The sequence below is a fragment of the Muscardinus avellanarius genome, assembly GCF_963383645.1.
Source record: "Muscardinus avellanarius genome assembly, chromosome: 16".
NCBI classification, from domain to species: domain Eukaryota; kingdom Metazoa; phylum Chordata; class Mammalia; order Rodentia; family Gliridae; genus Muscardinus; species Muscardinus avellanarius.
The window spans coordinates 51,960,276-51,977,249 of NC_137802.1; the positions used below are offsets into that span (position 1 = coordinate 51,960,276).

Sequence of the window (16,974 nt, forward strand, 5' to 3'; positions counted from 1 at the left end):
TTGAGACCCTGTTTTAAAATAAAAAATTGATAAAGGGCTTGGGGTATAGTTCAGTTGCAAAACAGCCGTGGGCTCACTCCCCAGGATGGATAGATAGATAGATAGATAGATAGGGCTGGGGGTGTTGCTCAGAGGTGGAATGCCCCTGGATTCAGTCCCCAGTACCACAAGAGCACAGAGGAACGCCAAGGCAGAGGAGAGAGGGAGGACAAGTGCACGGTGTGGGAACAGGACAGACACACCCACATCTGCAGCAGGAGGCAGCTTGCAAGAGGCCCACAAGGACGGATGGACTGAGAGACTCAGGGCCCGCACACTCCTGGGAGACCTGGGGGAGCCCAAGTGCTGAACACCAAGCCTCGCAGGGCTTGGGGGCAGACCTGGGGTGGTGCTGCCGTCTCTGTCCCCGGGACTGAATCCCTGAATCGCTGGCTGCAGGCGTCTGGCCCCCAGCCACCCTCAAGTACGCCAACTCTTGGCCACCAGAGCTAGCAGGTCACCCAGGGTGAATGAAGAGTCGCTGATAAGGGAGGCAGCCTGTGACTATGGGGAGGGCAGGGGGGGCTGCAAACTGCAGGTGTCAGGATGGGTCTGTCGGGGTTACCTGCACCTGAGAAAGCACCTGAAGTGGTTGGTGTTAGGAGCAGCTACCACACACAGAGACATCCGTGAGTCAGTGAAGATAGGCATGCATCCTGGGAGTTTGTGAGAGCATGCGTGTGTGCGTGTGTGTGTGTGCATGTGTAGGTCTAGTTCCGTCAAGCGCCTCATCATGCTAATGAGGCCAAGATAGCAGGCTGGTCCCCAGACAACCTGATTACAATCAGTGAAGGAGCAAAGATAGCCCCGAGAAAGGCCGCATGCTTCATTTTGAGCAGATGGTGTGTCCAGGTGCCTCAGGGCACTCAACTCCAGTGGAGACCGACATGCCACTTGTTCCCACTGGGGATGACCCCCTGCTTCCTGGCCAGCCGGCCCCCACGCCAATCTCTGTCCAAAGCCCAAGATTCAAACTCACCAGAGAACCCATACCGCAGACACAGGACCCCTCTCTGGTTAGGGAGGCAGCTCTGCAGAGAAGGGCAGCAGCAGAGACAGCGGGGTCCAGCCTGGCCTTTCCCCAGTCCAGCTCCCACCCCTCCCACTGCCGCAGCCCCCCTTAGCTTCCTCCTTGCCCCTTGGGTCGGTGAGCACCACACCCCCGTCACTCTCCTGAGATAAGCCACCTCTCATCCCCATCCCTTCCCACCCAAGCATCACAGGACATTTTTAAAAATTGTCCCAATTTTGGGACAGAGAATGAGGTCAAGAAGCCCAAGGGGGAACCACTTGGTGACAACTGACAATCTTCATTTCACCTTGAAAGTCCTTCCCAGTCTAGGTAAGCTACCCTAACCCCAGTTTTCTAGGTGTGCAAAAAGAGAATTAACCCAATTAACTTGTGGTCACAAACCCAGCCAGCCCTCCCCACCCCCACCCCCCGTAATATCTGCAGGGCTTGGGGCAAGAAGACCAATGCACCTTCATAACCTGGAAGACCGAGTTCAAATCCAGATTTTCCCGTCCCCTAGGAGTGAGGCAGAATGGCACTGTGGTGTGGAGAGAAGCCGAACTCACCCTACCCTCAGCCCCCAACTTTTTGCCTTCCTAGGACCCTGCCAGCTCCACAAGGGTCTCCTATCCATGGATGTGCGGGGTCCCCCAGCTTCATGCCCTAGTTCCATCCACAACCCCTGCAAACAGCCACCCTCTAGTGGCTAGAAGTGTGTTCACGGGGGCTGGGGGCATAACTGGCCCTCAGGAGAACAGACCCACGGAAGAGGCTGGCATGGGCTGGGGACGGCTGGTGAGCATCCCATGGGGCCCTCTGTAGTCACAGGTAGGGGAATGTAGTTTTTTTTTTTTTTTTCTTTTGGCAGAATTGGGGATTGAACCCAGTGGTGCTCTACCACTATGCCACCAGTCCTTTTAACTTATTTTTTTTTTATTTTTTATTTTTGGTGGTACTGGGGTTCCTGGAAACCCTTCTACCTCCGGGTTACACTCCCAGACCTATTTTTATATTTTTATTTGGAAACAGGGTCTCTTAAGCCAGCGCGGCTGGCTTCGAACCTGTGCGATCCTCCTGTCTCTGCCTCCCAAGCGCGGGGATTACAAGCGTGCGCCATGACACCCGGCCCTTTTAACTTTTTATTCTGGGGCAAATATTTGCCAAACCTGGCCTTGACTCCTCCTGCCTCAGCCCCCTGAGTCACAAAGGTTACTTGGTGTACCACCATGCCCAGTGTGGGAGTACAGTCTGGATTCCTGGACTTACTGACTCCTTACCAGACAGGAGGCAGGCCAGAGTGGAGCCCAGGAGGGCATGAAGCCTAGGGCATGGGCACCCACCCTGCAAGCAGGTTTAAGGGTGCTACTGCACCCAGCCTTCCCTGGCAGCCTCTGGGCTCTGGCTAGGGACTGACGCTCTCTTTCCATTGGGGGTCAGCTTGGATAATCCTCAAGCAGGACTTTCAGTCACTCATATTAATTTATCTTCCTGGAAAAATTTAGTACGGCTTGATCCCAACTTGTGGATTTCTGGAGCGGGGAGGGCCGAGAGGGAAGGCCAATAAGGCTTTCTCTTCTCATGTTGGATCCAAGCCAGTGCTTGTTCCATTGAGGCGCAGCCCCCGGCGGGCTCATGCTGCCCCTCTCCCCACCCTGGAGATAAAGGGGGACACAAACAGGAGGAGGTGAGGGACCCTGGGCAGCCCAGGCAGGTCCAGAGATCCAGGACCAGCAGGGGGCAGAGGCTGGCGGGGGATGGCAGCAGGGCATAGCTCCCTCTGGCCAGGTTTTAAAAAGACCTTGCACCCGCCCCCCCCCCTCACAGATCGGCTTTGCTGTCCTACACATAAGGGGACGCTTACACTTGTTGAGCCCTTACCCGGCGCCAGGCACTGTGCTAAGCACTCTACGTGCGTATTCTCATTTAATCCCAGTATCCGCCCTATGAGGCGGGTTCTATTATTATCCCCATTTCACAGGTGAGGAAGCAAACTCAGAGGCTGAGTAACTGGCCCAAGGTCACAGTAGGTAGAGGCGACAGGATTCAAGTCTAATCAGCTCCAAAGCCCCCACTTTACCCACCCTAGCACATTCCCCCAGAAGCAAGCTGACACAGAGGTGAGAAGGGATGGAGGTCAGGTGTAAGAACGCCCTTAAAGTGGGAGAAGACAATGGGGGACTTTAGACAGACATGGGAGCCCCTCTCCCCCAACTGTCTCCTGGGTCTGTTCAGAGGCTTGTGATGATCTCTGGAGGGTCCTTGGAGCACCAGCTGGAACCAGATGTCAGCGCCCGAATCCTCTCTATTCTGCAATTCAGGGCTCTCCATCTTATCCAACCCATCCCCAATTCCCAAGGCTGCTTCCCCTTTTGTGGCTTCGAGCTCTAAGCATCACATCCAAGCTGTCAGTCCTGGACCTCCTCTTCCAGGAAGCTTTCCTTAAAGGTGCTGCTTGGCAGGGCTCTTTTCCCAAAACCCCCATCCCAACACAGCTGTGTCTGCGATATGGCCCACATCGGCGATCATTACCTGGCTCGGGAACAGGGAAGAGACCCTACCCAGATCCCAGGCTCTCTGGATGCCCAGGCCACCTGCTACCTCCTGCCCCCCATCTGTACCCAGGTGCCCTGGGGCTCTCCGGAAAACCCAGGCCCCAGCTCGATCCAACAGTGGCTCTTAACTCCTTTGCCCACAGAGCAGACGCCATTTGGGTTACCCCTTCTGCCCCACCGCAGGGAGAGGCTGGGCTTGGATGCAGCACGGCACAGAGTCAACGAGGGTCCTCGCTCCGGAGCCGCTGAGTCGCTCCCCTTACCTGGTCTTTTCCAGAAATCTGCAGTGCTTAGTGTCCGACTCTGTCCTCTCCCTCCCGGCCCGCAGCAGCGTCAGGGAGAACTAGCGGGACTCTAACTTCCACAGAGTTGAGTCGCGCCCAGTAATAGCTGCCCCGTGTCCGTGCACTGAGCCCTTGGGGTCCCCGGGGCTTGAGGCAGGGGCTGCCTTGCTCTGCCGCGCTGCCCTCGAGGTCCCCAGCGTGACCAGCACGCATCGCTGTCTTACCTGCGGGGCTGCACCGAGCCCGGAGCTGCCACCTGCTCTCGCGGCTCAGAGCGCGCAGCTCCGGGCTGGAGGGGAGGGGGCGTGGTCATCGGGGGCGTGGCCCGGGCGGGGGAGGGGTCGGCCCGGGTGGGGTGGGCCTTTCAGTTTGGGAAGTGTGTGTGGGAGGGGGGCTTCCGGCCGCGGGGGCTGAGGAGTTGAGGTCACTTGAGGCCTGAGACCCTCATGAACTCCCCTCCTTCAGGCAGCTGATGTCTGGGAGCCCCCGACTCCATACAAACACCCCTCACAGCATCAGCGAGACCAGACGACCCCTCTCCTTGCCTGAGTCCCCCCATCCCAGCTCCAGGGAACTCTTCCGGCCCGCAGGGTGGGTGGGAGATAGGACACTTCTCTAAAGACAGGCTCCCCATTCCAGGGCTCAGCTGTGTGGGGGCCAGGACCACGGAGAGGCCATTAGGTGCCCATCTTTATCCTCAGTCCGTCTTTCTCCCTGCAGCACAGCCCCCTCCCTTCCCGTTTGTCCCCAACACCAGCCCAGGTCCCTCAGCTGTCACTGTCTCGCCCTGGACTCCGTGAGTCCAGCCACATTCAAGGCCACTGAGCTTAGCACCCCAGTGCCCCCGCTCCCTCCCTCTGCCCCCAGTCGCTAATTTTATTGACCTGTAAATGGCACGTTGCTGGCAGGGAGATAACTCAGGCACAGTGGGGAGCGGATGGGCAGAAGGGACCCGGAGGCAGAGATGAGACCGGAGGGAGAGGGGGAGTGGGGGACCCCTGCAGTCAGGGCAAGGACACCTGGAGAAAAGGAGCAGCTTGGGAGAGAGGACACCCTCGGGTGGGGATGGGGGTGGGGATGGGGATGGAGGCCCAAAAGACTGAACTAGGATTTCGGCCCTCATTCAGAAAAAAAGAAAATGCTGGGAGGTGTTACATTCCATCTCCCCTGAGGCAGGACCAAGAATGAAGCAGGAGGGAAGGAGGTTGGATGGAGGAAGACTATCATCCTGCTGCCACAGCTCTGCCCTAGTCCCCTCCCTTCCTCTTGAAGGTGACTTCTGCCTACTGGGCCTCTTACTACAGAAATAGCCCTTTCCCTGAAGAATCAACCTAGATCTTGCCTGCCTGCCTGCCTCTTTCCTTATTAAAATGAGAACAAAAAATTTAGGCCTTTGTAATTCTCCCCACACCCAAGCCTACTTGAGTCCCCCTCCCCCACCATCTGGATGGCTACCCATCAGGGCTGGAGTCTGTTATGGGGTAGAGGAGGCAGGAAGGCTTCATGGTGGGTGGGTGGGCGGGAGTGGGAGTGTATGTTTTATACTAGGGGTTGAACCCAGAGCTGTTCCACTTCTGAGCTATGCCCTCAGCCCTATTTATTATTTTGAAACAGGGTCTTGCTAAGTTGCTGAAGACCTCGCCAAGTTGCTGCAGCTGTTCTCAAACCTTAGATCCTCTTGTTTCAGCCTCCCAAGTGCTGGGATTACAGATGTGTCACCATGCCTGGCTCTCACATTCTTGATGGGCCCCAAATTTAGACCTTTCGGTGTCCCTCTCCCACCATCTCCAGGGCTGGGGATCAAAGCCAGGGCCTCACACATGCTATCAAGTGCTCTACCATTAAGGGATACCACAGGCCAGCAAATTTGGATTTCTGATGCTTTTTTTTTTTTTTTTGTGGTACTGGGGGTGGAACCCAGAGGCTTTCTACCTCCGGGCTATACTCCCAGACCTATTTTATATTTTATTTTGGAAACAGGGTCTCACTAAGTTGCTGAGAGCCTCACTAAGTAGCTGAGGCTGGCTTCGAACCTGTGTGATCCTCCTGTCTCAGCCTCCCAAGCACGGGGATTACAAGTGTGCGCCACCACGCTCCGCTTCTGATGCTCTTTCTGAATGAGGCTATATGATACCCACCCACTAAAGGGAACATTTTAACATTAAAAACAACCGACAAGCAGATCAGAGTATGGGGAGGGGTAGGAGGAAGGGACTATGGGGGGCAACACGTGGGTGCGGTGGCATGTGCAGCATCTTGACTTTAGAGGAGCTTAGCAAACTGCACATAGTTAACTGGGTGTGGTGATGCAAACCCCCCCAGTGCCTGGGAGGCGGAGACAGGAGGACCACAGGTTCAAGGCCAGCCTGGACAGCTTAGCGAGACCTTGTCTCTAAATGAACAACAAAAAGGACAGAAATGTAGCTCATTGGTAGAATGCTCCTGGGCTTAATCACCAGTACCAGCTCCCACCCCCATAAAAGTACAGTTTGTTTATTTATTTATTATTTATTTACTTATTTATTTGGTGGTACTGGGGTTCCTGGAAACCCTTCTACCTCCAAGCTACACTCCCAGACCTATTTTATATATTTTTTATTTGGAAACAGGGTCTCTTAAGCCAGTGCGGCTGGCTTTGAACCTGCTCGATCCTCCTGTCTCTGCCTCCCAAGCGCGGGGGATTACAAGCGTGCGCCACCACACCCGGCTATTTTTTTTTTAAATCAATTATACTTCAACAAAGTTGGTTTTAAAATACCACACATTTTCTATCCCATTTTTCCATTTATTTTTAACCTATGAAGAACCTCCCCCCCCAAAAAAAAAAACGGATATGGCCTTGACAGGGAAGAGATGCTGTGATTCGTAGCACAATACAGCCATTCTCCTGCCTTTGTTCCCCATTCCATCTCATGCACATGGACATGTATGTGTGCACGCACAGACTGAGCTGTGGCCCCCAGCTGCTTCCATGGAGTCCCCAGCCCTGCTAACCAGAGTTCCTCTGTGGGCTGCCCAGCACAGCGCCCAGGGCTGGTGATTCAGGAAGCAGAAGCTTGGACCCAGGCTCTGCCCGGGATGAAGGATGGCTGCTGTGGACTCTCCTGCCCCCTGCAGCCTGAGCTGGGCACTGCAGCAATAAGGTGGTCAGTTCAGGGAGAGGTTGGACAGGTTCGGGTCGCAGTCTCGTAGGATATCAAAGTCAGCCACCGGGAAGGGCACTCGGGACCACTTTTTGGCCTGAATGCGCCCTCGAGGAGTCTCCAGCAGCATGCTGCGGACTTTGATTGCCGGCAGGTTCACTGACTTGTAGATCATCTGCAGCCCCCAAACCTGGGACAGAAGGGAGCAGCGTCTGGGTCTCTGCCTCAGACTGGGCGCCTCTTCTCAAGGTGGAGTTCTGCATTTCCCTCCCGAGACTGAGGTCAGCACCTCCATCACACACCACACACACCATGGGTAGCAAGACTACAGACTGGGAGCTTCTGGGGCAGGGTTGGCTCTCCGCTCCGTCCCCTGAGACAGAGGCTGGACCTCCTCTCACAAATCAAGGTAATAATAATAATAATAATAATTATTATTATTATTATTATTATTATTATTATTAGGGGATTGAACCAGGGGCATTCTACCTCTAAGCTACCCCCCACGCCCTTCTCATTTTTTATTTTGAAACAGGGTCTCGCTAAGTTGCCCAGGCTGTCCTCGAACCTGCCATCCTCCTGTCTCGGCCTCCCAAGTACTGGGATCACAGGTGTGCACTGCTGAAGATGAGCTGGGCTCTGGGGGCCGAGACGTGGCCCAAGCACTTACCTCCCCACAGTTCCTGCAGCTAATGGCACCCCCAGGCCTCCAGTCCTTGAAGACTTTGTCGATGACCACGGGCACCCGGGAGACAGTGTAGTAGATCCTGGAGAGAAATGGGGTGGCTGTGGCCCTCTAGGCCCTGTTTGCCTCAGACCTCATGGCTTCCAGCTGGCAGAGCCTCTCCTATGCCTTGGGCCTGCCTGCCTTGCGGGGGTCACGGACTTCCCAGGGCCAGGGAATCCAGGCTTTGGAAAGTTCTGCCTCTGTGCCAGTCCTCTCTTGCCCAAGGGCAGGCTTGGCACCCAGACACCTGGATAACGTCAACAGCCTCCTGCAGGAGCTCCTAGGCCACCCCAGCCCCGCCCCAAGCCATTTTTCTGCCAGCTGTGAGGGAGCATCTTCCCCGACATTCCCTGCTCAGAATCCACCCAAGACTCGCTTCCTGGATAAAGGCTGAACTTTCAGTCTCACCTTCAACACCCGCACTGGGCTGGCCTCCCTGAATCTGCCACTCACGGTCCCTCCCATCCATCCCATGGCCTTCCACCCATCGCTCCTGCCTGCACACATCCTCTCCTGCTCCATCCCAACCTACCTTCCCAACCTTGCTAGCTCCAGAAACCAGGGGAGCCGTGTGAAGATCCTCGCTTGTACCTGGCCTGACACACAGCAGGTGCCTAATGAACCCTTAATGAATGGGTGGACTGGGGAGGTTGCCTTGTAGGAGACAACAGATGTGGTTGGCTCAGGCAGCCCAGCCTCCCTGCCTTTTCCTTTTTTTTTCTTTTGGCAGTACTAGGGATTGAACCCATGGGTGTTCTATCACTGGGCTACACTCCCAGCCCTTTACTCTTCTGAGACGGAGTCTTGCTAACTTGCCCAGGTTGGCCTCAAAGTTATGATCCTCTTGCCTCAGCCTCGCCAGGCTCTGGGATTACAGGTGTGTGCTACTGCAATGGGGCAGCCAGCCTCTTTTTTTGTGTGTGGTACTGGGGCTGAAAACCAGGGACATTCTACCTTTGAGCTACACCCCCGGCCCTGTATTTTATTTTTATTTTCTTTTTCTTTTTGCAGTACCAGAGATGGAACCCAGAGGCATTCTACCTCCGAGCTACACCCCCAACCTTATTTTTTAGTCTTTTATTTTCGAACAGGGTCTCACTGAGTTGCAAAGAGCCTCACTAAGTAGCTGAGGCTGTCTGTGAACTGAGATCCTCCAGTCTCCACCTCCCAAATGCTGGGATTACAAGCGTGCGCCACCCCACTCGGCTTTTATTCTTTAATTTTTGAAACAGAGTCTCACTGAGTTGCAAAGGGCCTCACTAAGTAGCTGAGGCTGTCCTCAAATCACTATCCTCCTGTCTCAGCCTCCCAAAGGCTGGGATTACTAGTGTGCGCCACCACGCCCGGCTGGCAGCCGGCCTCTTTCAATGTCCTCAGAGTAGGGCAGACTCGAGGGTCAGTTTGTGGCTACTTAGCACTTGACATCTTGAATTCCAGTCCTTGATTATATAGCGGCTGTGGGAGCTTGGCCAGGTCCCTTAGCCTCTCCAAGCCAGTATTTCCTCACTTGTAAAATGGAGATGGGGATAACAGCTGCCTCGCCAGACTACTGTGAAAATGCAAAGTCAGCACCTGCTGCAACGCCCTTTGACCTCCCACCCCCTCCAGGCACTATCTGGACAGGAGTGCGCCGTGGTCCCCCATCCCACACCTCCCTCCCCATTCCACGGGTCTTACGAGAAGTTGGGGTTCACGTTGACATGGTGGGTGCCCTCCACCTTCCGTAGGTCACTTCCGAAGCCCACGGCCACCATGCAGTTGATGCAGAGGAGCTGCACACGCTCCGCTGAGAACTGCTGCCGCCGACTCTCCTGCTGGGCTGCCCGCGCTGCCCGCTTGACCAGCGCCGCCCGCTGCAGATCCCGGATCTGGGGTGGGAGGGGACACAGGCATGGCTGGGGCCCAAGAGACCCGACTCGAGGAATGCCCCGGGGGGTCAGAGGGATACCAAGGGCCCCAGGCCATATGCATCCAGAAGGGACTTTCCTTAACCTTCCCTGGAGTTTTTTGAAGCTCTGTGGGAAAAAAATATTAGGAAGTATGGAAAAAGCACGTGAGGGTCAAACCTCCAGGCTCAATCTGTGCTCCCTCTTTGGAAGATTTCCAGCACAACTGCTTTTTTAAACTTGTCGTGGGGCATTAAAAATTATGCTGGAGCCCAGCATGGCAGCTCATGCCTGTAATTCAAGAACTTGGGAGGCTGAAGCAGGAGGATCACAAGTTCAAGGACGGCTTCAGCAATAGAGCAAGACTCGGAGCAATTTAGTGAGAACCTGTCTCTAGACAAAAAATAGAAAGGGCTGAAGGTGTAGCTCAGAAGTAGAACACCTATGGGTTCAATCTCCAGTATAAAAAAAAAAAAATGCTGGGACAACAGAAATAAGTAAGAAATAAGCCCGCCCTCAGACAAGGCTGGATGAGGGTGGCTCCCTCTTAGGGATGCTGATGTAAGTCTTGGTCCTGGGCTTCTCTCGTGCATGAGTTTTTGTCATCCTCCTGCCTGATTCCAGAAGGGCTACCAAAGATATACCGAGTATATGGTAGGGAGGGTGAATGACAGCCCCAGGACAAGTCCTGTTCCAGATCAGGCCCCGCACCCTGATTTTGGGAGGGTTTGGGTTCACAACTCTGCACAACTGGCTGTTTCTTAGTATAGACAGACACAGTTTCAACAAAAAAATGAAAGTCTTAAAGTACATTTTGCATTGATTGCTTCACTGCTAGAACAAATCTTAAAAGTACCGTTGAAAGCCGGGCGTGGTGGCACACGCTTGTAATCCCAGCGCTTGGGAGGCTGAGACAGGAGGATCACACAGGTTCAAAGCCAGCCTCAGCTACTTAGTGAGGCTCTCAGCAACTTAGTGAGACCCTGTTTCCAAATAAAATATAAAACAGTTCTGGGAGTGTAGCCTGGAGGTAGAAGGCCCCTGGATTTCATCCTCAGCACCACACACACACAAAAAAAAAAGTATAGTTGAGAGTGAGTATACTCTGCATTGATTGTGTGTGTGTGTGTGGGTGTGGGTGTGGTGTGTGCACACTGGGGACTGAACCAGCCCGATTTTTTTTTTTTTTTTTTTTTTTGGTGGTACTGGGGATTGAACCCAGGGGCATTCTACATTCAGGCTATACCCCCAGCCCTATTTTTTATTCTTTACTTTGAAACAGGGTCTCACTGAGCTGTGGATGGACTAAGTAGCCAAGGCTGTCCTCAAACCTGTCATCCTCCTGTCTCAGCCTTCCAAGTACTGGGATTACAAGCATGTGCCACCATGCCAGGCCGGATTTTATTTGGAAACAAGGTTATCACTAGGTTGATAATGTGTATTTCTCGTTCCCCTAAAGAAGCCTGTCTGTAGTTCTACTCTGTCTTAGAATTGCTTTTCCACAATGAAATGCTTCATACAATACTAAGGGTGGGTATTAGTGAATAGTGGGCCATGTCCTTTTGGGCTTTGTTTTGTTTTGTTTTGTCTCAGGTCTGAGGATGGAATCCGGGGGCATTTGACCTCTAAGCTACACTCCATGCCCTATTTTTTATTCTTTATTTTGAAACAGGGTTTCAGTAAGTTGCAGAGGGCCTCACTGAGTAGCCGAGACTGGCCACAAACTGTGATCCTCCAGTCTCAGCCTCCAGAATGCTGGGATTACAAGCATGCACCACCACGCCCAGTTCCCATGTCCTTCTCTTTTCTTTTGTGGTACTGGGAGTGGAACCCAGAGGCTTTCTACCTCCAGGCTATACTCCCAGACCTATTTTCTATTTGATTTGGAAACAGGGTCTCATTAAATTGCTGAGAGCCTCACTAAGTAGCTGAGGCTGGCTTCGAACCCGTGGGATCCTCCTGTCTCAGCCTTCCAAGCGCGGGGATCACAAGCGTGCAACACCACACCTGGCTATGTCCTTTTCTTAATGATTCAAAGACAGAGGAAGTCAGAACAAGGGAGGTGAAAGGGGTGGGGGACACTTGAAGGGCTCCCTCAGCCACCCCCTCCGGCGCCCTTCTGCGGACCTTGGCCTGGTACTCTGAGTGATCCATCTGCTGCACCACGGCCACAGCCTGCTCCATCAGGGCCTCCAGCGCCTCATTGGTCAGCTCCCTCCGTAGCTCCCGACTGCCCTCTGTTGCCACAAACGAGTACACACTCTGACCGGCCCTGGCACGGCCCCTGGCCTGGGGAAGGAGATGTGGGTGAGCCGTGAGGGGCACTGGGTCCCAAAGGGATCCTTCAGGGGCGCTGAGGGGGAGGGATCTGAGCACCTGGACCATGGAGATTTCATTGGTCAGGAGCCCATAGCGCACCACCATGCTGCAATGGGCAATGTCCAGCCCCTCCTCAGCCACACTTGTGGCTATCAGAAGGTTCAGGGTGCCAAGTCGGAACCTCCGGATCACTTCTTGCTGGTCCCTCTGTTGGAAGGTGCAGGGAAGAAAAAGGAGCTGGTGGATGTGAGCCTTTCTACCTGCCAGAGCAGCCTCTCCTGGTACAGCCCTTTTACTCTCTTGGTCCAGCTCTCTAAGGATCAAGAGATCCAGCTGTCCCCAAGCGCCCCAGGATCCTGCCCTTCTTCTCAGGAGACCACCTAATCCGAGCTCCCCCAGGAATCCTTAGCGGCCCCCTCCCTGCTATCCCAGGAACTCCTAGGCTCTATTCTCCCACACTGAACCCTCTGCCCTGAGAACCACATCAACCACCTCTTTCTTTGTCCCTATGCCCCCGAGGCCCTGGCCCCAGACCCAGAGGCCCCCACATTGGAAAAACTTCCAGCACCGGGGATCTCAGTGTTTGCCCCAGCTATCTGCTCCCCTGCCCAGGGGTACACAAGCCCTGTCTTCCCCAGGGTCTCTCGGTCCCGCCTTCTCCTGTAGGGAATGTCCCCAGCCCGGCACCGTCACCCAGAGCCCGCACCTGGGTCATATGGGTGCTCTGGCTGCTGTTCCCGGCCCCGATCAGCAGCTGGGCCCTGATGTCCACTGTCTGCAGGCGGGGCTGCTGCTGGAGCCAGAGCAGGAGGGAGTGGGTGCTCTGGCGGGTTCGGGTGAAGATGATGCCCCGGGGGTTGTCAGGCCTCCCGAACTGCTTCAGCAGAATCTGTTCCAGCTTCAACAATTTCGGGTTCTTGGGGCCGTACGTTGCCAAGCGGGCCAGCTCATTTTTGTGGCCTGCAGAGAACCCCAGAACAGATGCACAGGGCTCAGACCTGGGAGTGGGGAGGGTGCTGGGGGTGGGTGCTCACAGGGAGAGGACTGCGGGAGCACAGCGGGGCTGGAGGGGGGGTCACCTGCTCAGGCTCATTGCTCTGGAGCCAGTCCCAAGAGCAAATATAAGGCCAGCCTGTCACACCACTGTCTAGACCAGCCAGTGTGAGTCCTTCTCTTACATACCTCAGACCAGCACCCCTCCTCAACCCAGATGGCCGCTGGGCTCTGCACCTTGACCTCTGCTACCCAGGTTCATCCTCCATGTCTAACCCCAGCCTGGGCTGAGGCTTCCAGCCTTAAATGCTACCCTGACTTTCAGCCTTACTTTCTCAGCCTAAAGGAACCACACCAGATTTTCAGAGACCACTGAGTTTTAAAACTCAGTGGGTTTTTTTTTGGGGGGGGTGATACTGGGGGTGGAACCCAGGGGATTTCTACCTCTAGGCTATACTCCCAGACCTACTTTTTAAATATTTTATTTGGAAACAGGGTCTCACTAAGTTGCTGAGAGCCTCACTAAGTAGCTGAGGCTGGCCTCAAACCTGTGCGATCCTCCTGTCTCAGCCCCCCAAGCCCGGGGAATTACAAGTGTGCACCACCACACCTGACAAAACTCAGTGGTTTTAAAAATATCCTTGTCACTGGGGGTAGTGGTGCACACCTATAATCCCGGTACTTGGGAGGCTGAAGACAGGAGGATCTCAGGTTTGAGGACAGCCTTAGAATAGAGTGAGGCTCTCAGCAACCTAGTGAAACACGGTTTCCCAACAAAAAGTTTAAGAATGGGGCTGGGGATGTAGCTCAGAGGTAGAATGACCGTGGGTTCAATCCTCAGTACTTATACACACACACACACACACACACACACACACACACACACACACACACACTCTCTCTCTCTCTCTCTCTCTGTCTGTCTGTCTGTCTGTCTCTCTCTCTCTCTCTCTGTAGATTCTGTCTAGAAAAACGGTGCTAGGACCTTTTACTGTCACCGTCCTAGACCAAGTGGAGCGAGGCCTTTGCCCTGGTTGGCCTGAGCCCGCGTCCAGTTCGGACACCCTGTGCCTCACCATCAAACAGCGCCAGCAGCCAGCGCTCGGCACACAGGATCTGGGTTTTGGTGGCTCGCTCCCTGTCGTAGAATTCCTGCAGAGCGGCCAGCGCGTCCTCCGCTCGGACGGTGTCATGGATGAGCAGAGCGTCGTTGTAGCGCCGCAGGTGAAGTGCGTACACCCGCCGCTGCTGGAGCCCTGCCTCCGCAGCTGCGGGCCGCAAGCAGGGGTCAAAGTGGAGAGACCTCGGCCCCACGAGCCGCTAAGCCCCGCCCCAAAGGCTCCGCCCCGGGAGGCCCCACCCCTCCGCCCCCGGGCCCTCTCACCAGCCTTGCTCTGCTCCACCACCTGCTGCTCATACATCTGCGTCCCAAAGTCCCGGCTCAACTGAGGCATCTCCAGGTGGTCATGGATTTGGTCCATCAGCTTCTTCAACAAATCCCCAAATGGGTCCTGGGCAAGAGTACAGTGAGATAGAGGGGGCTCAGTGAGATAGAGGGGCTCCCTACACACTGGAAGGGTGGCACTCACTAGGGAAGCCAGCCCCAGACTGTTTTATTTTCAAAGCGTGAGCTCCAGAGAGAGGCAGGGGGGAATGAAGCATCTTGGCCTGAGGCAGGGGCCAGCCGGGTTGGGTTCCTGGACCCGCTGTGGGCCCTTGCCTAGGCACCGTAGCGCCTAGTCCCTGTTGGGTCCTATGGTAACAGACACCAGCCAGCGTCACCACTGAGGCTGGAACAGCCTCAGCACAAAGTGTCTCAGCCTCATGGTTTATGGCGCACCCCACAGCATGCCAAGGCATGACAGACGCCTCAGTGCCACCTGAGCCAATCCAAGCGGTCGGCTGTGGGCACGACTGTATCTGTTCCATTGCACAGAAAGGAGAAATGGAGGCTCAGACACACAAGAGAACTGGAGCCACCGAGCTAGTGAGGTTGGAGTCAGTGCCCAAACCGAGGCTCCCTAACTCGGCCCACTCGGCCCACCCTGTGCCCTTGCCCCGGTGCACCTCCATGCGCCTCTGGCAGAGGTCGTACTGTTTGCAGGTCTTGGGGCTGTGCTCCTGTAGCTCGAGGCGGCACTTCTCAGGCGACATGATGCGCCACGTGTCCAAGTTAGCACAGAGCTGGGCGACAAAGGAGAGGGTTTCACTGGAAGGGGAGGAGTCTGTGAGGACAATGGGCAGAACTTTGGGGACAGGAGAGTCTGAAGCAGGGTCATGGGGAGGGGGGTGGAGTGGGGGTAGGGATTCATTTCTTTAACTTATGTTGCTTACCCCCTCTGCCTTGCTAATATTCTAGGGGCTGGGGATACAGGGGAACTTGGGCTGGGGGTGGAGAGACAGTTAACCAGCCAGTAAATAACAAGCTATTATTAAGGAGCTCTGGAGAGACTAGAGTTGGGTGAGATGGTAGCAGTGGGGTTGATCAGGGAAAGACTATGAAGGGGTCTGGATACTAAAGCCTTCCAGGAAAGCAGGACCAGACGGGAAGTTCAAGGAGAAGGGCATCCCAGGCAGAGAGAAGCACGAAGATCCTGAGATGAGAACAGGCCCAACATTTCTGCATCTTTTTCAAGACACAGAAAAAGGCCAGCAGGGCTACTGTCCGAGCTAAGGGGATGATGTGGGAAATGACGTTGGAGAGGTAGGCAGGGGCTAAGTCTGCACATGAGACTTTGAAACCCAGAGAAGTGAGCTTATTCTAAGTGCTGCAGGAAGCCACCAGAGGCTGGACCTTGGCGAGGCGGATGGGGATGGAGCGGGGCTTGGCAGACAGTGAGGTCCATGGTGAGGCGAGCCTGGGGGTGGGAGGGCCCCAGGGGTCAAGCTGACCTGTAGAATGTGGTCAATGGCCCCCTGGAGCTTGGAGGCCCCGCCGGTGCCTGGGGAGGCCGTGAGCCCCAGCACCTGGGGTAGGGGCCGGTCTCCGTGCAGCTTGTGTTCCAGGTACCGGCTCAGGATGACGTTGTAGATGGTGTCCTTGTGCGTGTGATGACACTCATCTACCACGATCAGGGAGAAGGCTGGGGGCACACGGGAGAGCTGTAACCTACGTCTGCACAGCCGCTCCTCCATTATCTTGGTCATTTCCCTGGTCTTTACAACTCGCAGCTGACTGTCTCCCAATTGACAGATTAGTAAAATGAGGCTCAGCTGGGAAAGGCGCGTGCCCGCCCTCCCGCACCCCAGCACACAGGGTTTGGCGAGCGGGAACCGCTCCCTGAGCCCTGCCCGGGAGTGGGTTCCGGTGTGCACTCCTTCCCCTGGCCACAGCCTCACCTGTGAGCTCCACGTGCTCTTCCTCCTCAGAGCTGCCCAGTGCCATCTGCAGCAGCTCGGCTGTGCAGATGATTAGGTCGTGGCACCGGGCATTGTGGCCAAAGCCAGCCCGTGGCCCCATGTCCCCACTCAGGGTTGCCATCTTCCACCGCCCGTCCAGCATGCGGTTGAACTCATCGCCGTGCTGGGTCACCAGGTGCACCTGGGGGTGGAGGATGAGATGTGGAGAGGGAGGTGCAGCGGAAGGGGGCTGTTGGGACATGGCTTGGTTCCAGACTGGGATGAAGACAGGTGAACTTAACTTAGGGGCCATGGCAGCTCTGGAGAGGACAGAGAGGTACCTGAGGAGCCGAGGAGACCCTGCTGCAGGGAGGGTCCGGCACTCACCCTGTTGACCAGCACCACCACCTTGGCTCTGTCCACAGTCTCCAGGTGCCTTTTGGCTACGTAAGCAGCCGCCCGGGTCTTCCCAGCACCGGTGGGCAGCCATATGATGATATTTTTGCCCTCCAGGGCAGGCATGATCACCTCCCACTGGTAGGGTCGCAGCTCCATCCTAAGGCAAGGGGACTCCTGGTTCCCGGTCCACACAACTGACCCCATCCCACCCGTGGGACGTGGGGCAGGGCTCCCCGGGAACCTACCTGGGAACTGCTGTGGCCAGGAAAGGAGTGAGTAAC

General features: G+C 55.4%; 1 protein-coding gene across 1 annotated transcript; it reads right to left on the reverse strand.

The window, feature by feature from the left end:
* Positions 1-7,034: 7,034 nt before the first annotated feature.
* On the reverse strand, positions 7,035-16,849 carry DHX58 (DExH-box helicase 58; the record flags this gene model as incomplete). The annotated part of the gene is made up of 12 exons (XM_080714067.1): positions 7,035-7,220; positions 7,701-7,797; positions 9,435-9,625; positions 11,771-11,932; positions 12,020-12,169; positions 12,669-12,922; positions 14,032-14,223; positions 14,340-14,466; positions 15,023-15,139; positions 15,848-16,038; positions 16,295-16,496; positions 16,682-16,849. The coding sequence occupies 12 exons, from the start codon at positions 16,847-16,849 to the stop codon at positions 7,035-7,037; spliced, it is 2,037 nt and encodes a 678-aa protein (XP_080570193.1).
* Between the last annotated feature and the right edge of the window lie 125 nt (positions 16,850-16,974).